Source organism: Anneissia japonica, unplaced genomic scaffold (assembly GCF_011630105.1).
Source record: "Anneissia japonica isolate Jap-2015-1 unplaced genomic scaffold, ASM1163010v1 scaffold287713_len945575_cov184, whole genome shotgun sequence".
NCBI lineage: Eukaryota > Metazoa > Echinodermata > Crinoidea > Comatulida > Comatulidae > Anneissia > Anneissia japonica.
Window position 1 is genome coordinate 644,726 of NW_022725774.1, and position 10,095 is coordinate 654,820.

A 10,095-nucleotide genomic window follows, 5' to 3' on the forward strand; every position below is an offset into this window, starting at 1 on the left:
TATATATATATCCCTTTTGGAAAGAGGAGTGGCGTTTTACATATCAGCGGATTCTAGAATCTATTATATAAGCCTTTGAAATCCCTAAATTGTCGTAGTTTTCGGGGGACCACTTCCGATTGGACACCCGTCAGGCATATTCTGGGGACACCCCTGCTTGGTATATACACTAACAGTCCTTTTTAAAGCCTGTTTTCCACTAGTCGAATTTATTAGTGCGATTCGAAAGCGTCGTTTCGCTTCCTGAGCTCTAATTGGTTGCGCATTTTTTCGCTGAAGCAACTTTTATAGAAATGTGAGTGCGCATGCGCATGAATCGACACTTCGATTCACGCGAATATATTCGCCCAGTGGAAAACGGGCTTAAGTTTAAAGTGATTTTGTATATTATATCCTCCACTTGCCATAAATTGATGAAGGTAAGTTCGCTACTCCACCTTGCCAGAAACAATTTGAGGAGGTTTGGATATGAGAAGCCACTATTCACTTTTGTGTCATGATTTGTTAGAAGCGTGTTTCCATAAAATCGTTACACCATTGCTACAGTGTTTTTTCACTTCAACTCCCTGGCGTAATCGGCAAGGTTCCTCGATTCGACTGACCAATCAGCGTCACCGAAATATGATGACAACCACTTCTACCAATTTTAGGTCAACAAGATGGTGGCTTCTATGTGTGCGCTGAACCGTGGAGATCTCATGTTCTCCGGTTCAATTCCCATTGCTGCTCTCCTTGTATTTCACCTGGAGTGCTGAAATGTAAGTTACGATAGCGCACGCTCTTTCGGATGAGACGCTTAAGCCGTTGGCCCAGAGTGCAATGACCCATGTGCACTCTTCGGAAAAGATTAGTGAAATGTCTCCCGGTGTACTGCTTAATCACCACCAGAAGGACCCCACTAGAAATAAGTCTTCCTTATACTTTCGTGGGTTATCCTTTACACCAAAGCCATCCATCCATCTAAACATCAGGGGTGGCGCCAGCGGGGGGAGGGGAAACAGCCCCTCCGGGGAGTGCTCCCCCCCCCCCCCCGGGCCCCCCCCCCGTCGGGGAGAAAAAGCACAATTCGTCGGGGATAAAAAAAAAATTATATGTATTTTCTACATATTAGTAGACTCTAAAATCGATTAAATAAGCCTTTGAAACCCCTAAATTGTTCAGGTATTCGGGGACTTCGCCCCTTGGACCACTTCGAGATCTTTTGATCGAAGCTCGACCACGCCCACATTACTTTCGTTGGGGAAATCTGACCCCTCGTCAGGGGGAATCGGGAATCGGCCCCTCGTCGGGGGGCATCGGGGACCTCGCCCCCCCCCCCCTCCTCTGCTTCAATTTGTCAGTGGGTAATGCCCACCGACGCCACCCACACCTAGCCCTATGTTGCGTTCTGCATTTCGAGGTATAGCACATACTTAATATTTGTATTATATTCGTTTCATTTATAAACTGAGGAAATTGCCTCAAATCGGCATTCTGAATGATTTGCACGAATTATGTGCGTGTCATTTTGATCAATGATAATGAGGATTAGATAGCAATAACGCAGTATATTCAGGTGCAAATTATATTTAAATTTAGAATGGAATTCGTATCAAAGGAATTGTGCACGACAACGACGGTGGTAATGGAGATGACCAGATAGATCAATACAAACACAATATATACTTTACGCCTGCTCGTACGTCATCACAATCAACCTGGGCATCCGTAACAATCACAGGAAGACGGTCGAGGTAAGCGTCACATGTATTCACGTCTTTGTTATTGCGAAAGATTATTTTTTAAGGAATAAGTTCCAATAATCATCACATCGAGAAGGTATCATTGGGCATTTGCACAATCTTCTAGAGAAGTTACGATGGGCTTCTAACAGCTAATTTCCTTACATTCGGAACTAACTTTATCTTTCCTTTTACCTTCTAGATAATAAACATACAAGATACAAGATACAATCTTCACATATTCATGGTTTTAGAATATTTTACTTTCATTTTAGCCTAGACATCCAGGTCAGAGGCTACTGTACTACCTATTACTATGGAAGTACGTGCAGCGTCTTTTGTCGAGCTCGTGACGACACTACCGGTCATTATTCCTGCAGCAGTTCTGGGGGAAAGATATGTCTGTCAGGTTGGCAGGGAACCAGTTGTAATCAAGACGTGAATGAGTGTCTATCCTCCCCCTGTGTTAACGGAGCTACGTGTGCTAATGGACTCAATAGGTTTACTTGTACTTGTGCTCTAGGTTTTTATGGTAAGACGAAATTGGTTTTTTTTAAACTATTGTTTTGAGGCTTGTAGCTTATAGTATGCAAGGCTCAAAGCTAAAACGATTGACTGGGATCAGAAAATATTCATCTCTGGAGCTATTCATATTACTCAAATTCTTAAGAAAGATTTACTAGCCAGGCCATGACTTACTCCCCACCTCGTTGACTGGTTCACCGATATGTAACAAATGTACTAAAACAAACAATAACCTGCAAACTTTTTTGTTTGTTTTAGGAACAACCTGCGCTTCAGAGTTGAATGAATGCTCAAGTAATCCTTGTCAAAATGGTGGCACATGTCAGGACGTCATTAACGGATACACATGCTCATGTACACTTGACTGGTCAGGTAATAGATGTCAGACAAACATAGATGAATGTTCCAGTACTCCATGTCTGAACTCTGCGACATGTAATGACCTAATCGGAGGGTTTCAGTGTGCATGCGTTCCTGGATTTAGTGGTATTACTTGCCAAATTGATACCGATGAATGCGTGAGTAATCCATGTTTAAATTCCGGCACATGTTTAGACCAAGTTAATGGTTTCCAATGCATATGTTCGACCGGCTACAGCGGAAGCCTGTGTTCAATGAATATTGACGAATGTGTGAGTGATCCATGCCAGAATGGCGCAACTTGTGAAGATGAAATCAATGGCTTCAAGTGCATCTGCACAAGTGCATATGCAGGTAGCACTTGTGACACCGACATCAATGAATGTGGAAGTTCCCCTTGTGCAAACGGTGCCACCTGTGTAGATCTCATTGACAGCTTTGCCTGTACTTGTATGGACGGTTTTGAGGGACTACAATGTGGGGTAAACACCGATGAGTGTTTGAGTGACCCTTGCCAACATTCTGGCTCCTGTATTGACGAGATAAATGGGTTTAACTGCCATTGTATTGCTGGATATAATGGGACCCGATGCGAAATTGACATTGATGAATGTTTAAGCTCTCCCTGTGAAAATGCAGGGACTTGTGTTGATGGTCAAAATGGATTTCATTGCAGCTGCATGGGTGGCTATACTGGAAGTACATGCGACGTGAATATTAATGAATGTAATAGCAGTCCGTGTCAGCATGGTGGAATATGCATAGACGCGATAAACGCATACACGTGCGTATGTTCACCGGGATTTACTGGCGCGATTTGTGACGTAGACATTGACGAATGCTTGAACAATTCGTGTATGAACAATGCATCTTGCTTGGATGGTATTAATGAGTATACTTGTTTGTGTCCCACCGGCTTCAATGGTTCATTATGTGAAATCGACGTTGATGAGTGTACAAGTTATCCATGTTTAAACGGAGCCACGTGCAATGATGGTACCAATGGGTTCACTTGTATTTGCACAAGTGGCTATACTGGAGATCTCTGTGAGGTTGACGTTGACGAGTGTGAAAGTTTTCCATGTCAACATGGTGGAACATGTAGCGATAATGTCAACGGATTCAATTGTTCTTGTGCCCCTGGTTACCGAGGTTATCTCTGCAGCTTAGAAATCGACGAATGCACAAGTCTACCTTGCATGAATAACGGCACATGTAATGACTACGTCGACAACTTCATATGCGCATGTGCTGATGGATTCAAAGGTCATGTATGTGAAACAGACATCAATGAGTGTGAAAGTTCACCTTGTCAGAATGAAGCGACATGCTATGATGATATCAATAGATATAATTGCGCATGTGCTAGAGGGTACTTTGGCCTGAATTGTGAGATGGAATATGACGAATGTGATAGCTTTCCGTGTTTCAATAATGCAACGTGTTACGATGAAGTTGACGGATATTTTTGTGACTGTTTCTCGGGTTTCAATGGTGAGCAGTGCCAACTTGAAGTTAATGAGTGCGAAAGTTCACCGTGTATGAACAACGGAACATGCGTAGATGATTTCAACAGACATTTCTGCTTGTGCGTACAGGGATTTTCTGGTTATCTTTGTGAAAATGAAACAGACGAATGTCTGAGTGAACCGTGTGAAAATGGTGGTGTGTGTGCGGATTACTTCAATAATTTCGCATGCAAATGTCAGCCAGGGTTTCAAGGAGAGTTTTGCGAAATTGATTTTAATGAGTGCAGTAGTGATCCTTGTGCAAACCATGGTAACTGCTCAGATAGTGTTAATGGATTCCACTGTGCATGTGCTCCAGGCTTTACGGGATCCACCTGCAATGTCAACATAGATGAATGTCAAAGTTTACCATGTCAAAATAGTGGAACATGTACTGATGGTATCAATGGGTACTCTTGCAACTGCACAGCAGGTTTTACTGGTGACTATTGTCAAACTGACATAGATGAGTGTTTGAGTGACCCATGCCAGAATAACGCAACATGTGTTGACGAAGTTGCTACGTTCACATGTATTTGTCAGTCAGGATATGTTGGAAACTTTTGTGACATCAATTACAACGAATGCCAATCTGAACCATGTTTCAATGGAGCGACGTGTCAAGATGAGGTCAATAAGTACTCCTGTATTTGTCAACCTGGTTTCGATGGCACCGCGTGTTCAGAAAACGTTGACGAATGTCATAGTCTGCCTTGTCTAAATAATGGGACTTGTACTGACGAAATTAATAGTTTTACATGTTTGTGTGAAGACGGATACATGGGTACAATCTGCTCAGAGAATGTTGACGAATGTCAGAGTTTACCATGTCAAAATTTCGGCACGTGTTACGATGAAGTTAATGGGTTCTATTGTCATTGTTCCATAGGATTCGAAGGGAAGCTATGCCACGTTGACATCGACGAGTGTGAGAGTTCTCCATGCGGAAATGATGGCACGTGTCAAGACATGGTAGATGGATTCAAATGCACATGTTCTAATGGTTTCGCGGGAATAAAATGTGAAATTGACGTTAATGAGTGCTCTAGTGAACCATGTCAAAATAGCGGGAATTGTACAGACAATATCGACGGGTTTCTTTGCCATTGTGCTCATGGATTCGACGGAATGACATGCAGTGAAGACATTAATGAGTGTGAAAGCTTTCCGTGCGCAAATAATGGGACGTGTACAGATGGAATTGCAAGTTTCACGTGTGAATGTGACACCGGCTACACAGGAGACCTCTGCCATGTAGACATCGATGACTGTGCAGGCTCACAATGTCTAAATGGCGCGACCTGTTTAGATCTTGTAGGACGTCGTCTTTGTATCTGTGCTCCTGGCTTTCAAGGTGATGTCTGTCAGATTGAAGTTAACGAATGTAATAGCAGTCCATGTTTAAATTCAGGTACTTGTGTCGATCAATTAAACAGCTATCGTTGCCAATGTGCGCCTGGTTTTTACGGTAACCAATGCGAGGCGGAACATGATGAATGTTCTTCAGTACCCTGCCAGCATGGCAGCACTTGTGTAGATATGATCGCAGGATTTTCATGTCACTGTTCACCAGGCTACATTGGTGACATTTGTGAAGAGGACGAAGACAACTGCGCTTCGAAGCCGTGTTTCAATAACGGAACATGCTCTGATGGTATCAACACCTTTTACTGTCAATGTCCGAATGGATTTACGGGTCAAACTTGTGAAATTAATATTGATGAGTGTTTAACTAATAACCAACCGTGTGCAAATGGAGCCACATGCATTGATCTCGTAGCGAGTTTTAATTGCTCATGCGTAGAAGGATTTACAGGTGACCGTTGTGAAGTGAACATTAATGAATGCGATAGTTCCCCATGTAAGAACCAAGCCAAGTGCGTAGATGATTTGGATATGTACACTTGTATATGTCCATCGGGTTTCACAGGTGATCTATGTGAGAAAGATCTTAATGAATGCGGCAGTAATCCTTGCAAAAACGGAGCATGCGTAGATTTGCCTGGAGAATTTGAGTGAGTATAGGCTACCTGTATATAATAATATTATGAAGTTAGTAAAATGCCATTAGTCAATTATGCTGTCTCAGTGCATCATCATTATCATCTACTTCACTAACGTGATTATTATTATTATTTTCTTCAATATAATGAACATTACATAATTATTATAATCATTATGGTTGTCTTCATCGTAATCACATAGATGTTTACATCTTACACGAATGTATAGACATTCGTCATAACTATGTCATACATTAGCTTATTATCCAACTTTTTCATAGAAACTATGGCGAAATTTAACAGTAAATACATATTTTATAATACTACTACAATATTAGAATTATAAATAGGAATTACAAGTTGTGACAATTTTTATATTTATTTTCAAATTCCATTATTTTTTAACGTAAATATTACTGTAATTTGAATAGGTGTAAATGTAGCAATTTTTACGTTGGAAAAACGTGCGAATCTTTGATAGACGATGTGTGCTCCAAGATTCCATGTGAGAATGGCAAGTGTCGGTTACTAGCGGTGAATGAGTTTGAGTGCCTATGTGACACTGGTTTCTATGGTTCCTTCTGCAGTATAGGTGAGTTATCATGTGTTGGGTCCTATGGCGCTGTGGTTAGTCTATCCAAAACCAGGTGGCAGTAGGCCTACTGGAAATATTTCCAAAGTGTCCAAAGTTGACTATTGTATTTCTAAAAACGCACATTAAAAGGTAGTGCTTAGAATGAAAAAATCGTTTTGATTTTCTAGATTTGTCTAAGCACGAGTACTTCATTAACGTCATTGGTCCCCTGGAGGATAAAGTCAAGTTTGAAATTGGAATGAATGCTCTTCTTGGAGGATCCCAGATGAAGCGCAGCTCGACAGTACAGACCAAGATAATCGCAACCGATGAATATGAAGATGTACTTACAAAGTAAATGCAAGTTTATCTTAAAAGTTGTCTCACGAGGATATAGTAGTGTTTGTAATTTACTTATACAGAAAATGAAGCTCGTACGAATATTATTTTACTTGTAGGCATATTACAATTGTTCAGGTACGTTCAAACTAAAATTTGTCAATTAAAATTAATGTAAGCTTATATTATTATTATTATTATTATTATTATTATTATATTATTATTATTATTATTATTATATTATTTGTTATACTCTTAATTAAATTCATGTATAATTTACCTAAGGTTTGAAAGGTTGTCTCGCTTTAAAGGGGACTGTAGCAGAATAAATATTTGATTAAAATTAAAAGTTGAAAGTCTATGAATACGACGTAGATAAAGGCCCAGGATAAAGGAGGTACACAAAAAACATGGAGTGACATTTTTCACCAGAGCATAATGAAACCTGGCAGCTAACATCGAAAATGAATATTTTCACAAGATATTGTTGTTTTATATTCACAGACAACGTGTGACTCACGTGACATTCATCGTCACCATATCTGACGAACTGTTAACGTCACAAGAGATTGAAAATCTTCTTAACTCTTATTTGGATGAGGACATATCATTAGCCATCAACCAAAAACTACACAATGGTAAAGCCGAACCGGTCACACAAACTAACGATGAAAAATCTGTAAGTTGTCTAATTATTTATAATTTCAATTTTAGTTTGTTATGGCACCGGTGGTATTCTAAAGTTTAAAAAAATAGATGATTACAACAATGAACCAACAATCTTAAAGATGCACAAGAGAAAGAGAGAGAAATACTGCAAATAATATTATTCTCCTACGGTAAACATTGATATTTTCTTTTATAATTTTATAAGAATCACTTATTTCATTTCATTTTATTTTTTCGTCTCAAAATACAATTCACATAAAATACGATTCACAAAAAAGACGGAGAGACAGGAAATCAAAAAAGAGAACTAAATCAACTGTCAAGTGGATTACCTAACAAAAAGACAGACAACAGACACAATAAGATGTGTATAAGAGACAGTTTACTGTGAATGTCCGAATACAGATAGAATTTTTTAAACAATCAGCAAATACAGCAAATGGAACAACGTAATTAAGACGGTCACAGAACTATCAGGCCATCTAATTTTCATTCTTTCAAACTACCTTTTATTTTAGTAAAAAAAACCTTATACAATTTTAAAACATGGATACTTAGTTGCACAACTATCTGATGTATGTTTGACATATTGAACACTCCAAAGAAAAGAGTGTCTTAATTTTCGTTAGCAAAATCTTTTTAAATAAATACAATTTTAAAATTACATTATAACTATTAGGATATCAAAGTTTTGAAATAAGAATACAAATCATACTTATTTTCTACGATGGCTCGAATGGCTATGAATGTTTTGATATGCTATGCAGTTCTGTTAAGTGGATTGCTTACTTTGGATCGGCTATCCTTTTTTGGAATAACAATCAAACATTCTGGATCTGGGTTCCAATTTAGGAGGGGGGAGGGGAGGGGTGTCAAAATATTTCCAAAAACCCCCCAAAATAAGGGGGGAGGTGGTATTTTGAAAATTTTCTCATTCTTATTACAGTAAATAGACCTATTATGTGTGTATATACATAACAAAATTGAGTAGTTGCACACGTATTCTTTTTTCCATGAATCGATGAACTCCAAAGAAAACGGAGGGTCGGGGGTTCCCATCCGGAAAATTTTGATTCCTAGATGGCGGGAAATGAGCTTTCTCGACATCTGAGGCCTCTTTTAATGACTCTTCAAAATTCAAGGTTTCGTTAATGAACCCTAAAGAGACAGGTCTCCGGATTCTTCCGGGGAAATTCTGCTGTCTAGATGGCGGGAAATGAGCTTTCCCGACATCTGATGTGTCTTTTAATGACTTTTATAAGTTCTTCAAAATTCAAGCTTTCCCCTCTTGAAAACGGCCAGGTAAATTTTTCTCATTCTTATTACAGTAAATAGGCCTATTATGTGTGTACCGGTATAAATACATACATCATAGGCCTACGTCTTCTCTTTCCATGAATCGATGAACCCCAAAAAGAAGGGTGGTCGGGGTCCTGATTTTTTTTTTTGTCCAAGGGGTCCCCCTCAGATCCGCCAATGGAACTATGATTTTGGATAACAAAACAAAGATACAAGATAATTCAGGTATAGGAATATATAGGTTGATTTAGATTAACATAACATAAAACACAGGTAAAACTTTATTGACTAACGTGTATAATTTGTAAAACAGGCTTTTACCAGCATTCCATTGCTAAATCATGTTCAGTTATAAACGGGTCTGCTTGCGAAAGTACGTATGAGTTAGTCAATGAGGTGCTATGCCTATACCTGTGTTCTGTGTAGGCCTATCTGTCATATTAGTTACTAATATTCAGAGACATCGTTTCCAAAAAGCGAACTCATTACTGGCACCGAGTACCTTTTTTTTTTGTGGCCAGATGTTTTTGCTATAGTATTTTAATGATTCAATATAATGCAATATATTAAGGGATGTCAATAAAGACCAATTATTTATATATATATATATTGATTTACTTTCAGTTGTTCAGCCAGTGGTATATATTCCTTGCCGTTGGTATGATTCTCATATTAATAATTCTTTCGATTATATTATACTTGAGGTTAGTTTGCACTGTTATTCTGGTTTGTAGAATTACCTAAAATATTAGTCTTCAATAAATGTACCAGGAGGATAGCTTAAATTTTGACAACCAAAACATACTTTAAAAATTTATATTTTTTAAATAAATGATAAATAGGGCCTATATTTTACATTGCAACTTGGTCAGACATACTATAAGATAGATTCACAGTTCATAATATAACATATCAAGTCATCGTAACATAGTATCTTCCATGGATTCACTTTTATCTTTGCAGGGTTAGTTCTAAGTACCGGCGAGATTGTAACAACGTTGAAAATGACAGGACAATGGAAATTGTGAACCCAGCTTTTGAAAGAGAGGAGAATTATTATTATGAGATGCCTCTGTCACCAGAAGCAAATACAGCCA

At 38.8% G+C, this 10,095-nt stretch overlaps 2 protein-coding genes across 2 annotated transcripts in view; both read left to right on the forward strand.

Moving 5' to 3' along the window:
- The window catches only part of LOC117112891 (delta-like protein C), a 12,364-nt gene extending 9,553 nt beyond the window's left edge, over positions 1 to 2,811 (forward strand). Inside the window, exons 4-7 of the mRNA XM_033256104.1 lie at positions 1,579 to 1,733; positions 1,997 to 2,253; positions 2,505 to 2,706; positions 2,802 to 2,811. Of these exons, the coding sequence (XP_033111995.1) occupies positions 1,579 to 1,733; positions 1,997 to 2,253; positions 2,505 to 2,706; positions 2,802 to 2,811 (624 nt within the window). The remainder of the gene's footprint in view (positions 1 to 1,578; positions 1,734 to 1,996; positions 2,254 to 2,504; positions 2,707 to 2,801) is intronic.
- LOC117112901 (neurogenic locus notch homolog protein 1-like) lies at positions 2,715 to 10,095 on the forward strand. Its single transcript, XM_033256115.1, has 5 exons — positions 2,715 to 6,129; positions 6,549 to 6,709; positions 6,880 to 7,045; positions 7,535 to 7,709; positions 9,962 to 10,095. The coding sequence occupies exons 1-5, from the start codon at positions 2,861 to 2,863 to the stop codon at positions 9,965 to 9,967; spliced, it is 3,777 nt and encodes a 1,258-aa protein (XP_033112006.1). The 5' UTR covers positions 2,715 to 2,860; the 3' UTR covers positions 9,968 to 10,095.

Excerpts from the sequence above, each read along its gene's own strand:
- LOC117112901 (XM_033256115.1), top strand. The coding sequence starts at position 2,861 with ATGAATATTGACGAATGTGTGAGTGATCCATGCCAGAATGGCGCAACT. Across the intron at positions 6,130-6,548 it reads GATTTGCCTGGAGAATTTGA|GTGTAAATGTAGCAATTTTT; the intron begins GTGAGTATAGGC and ends TAATTTGAATAG. Across the intron at positions 6,710-6,879 it reads TGGTTCCTTCTGCAGTATAG|ATTTGTCTAAGCACGAGTAC; the intron begins GTGAGTTATCAT and ends TTGATTTTCTAG.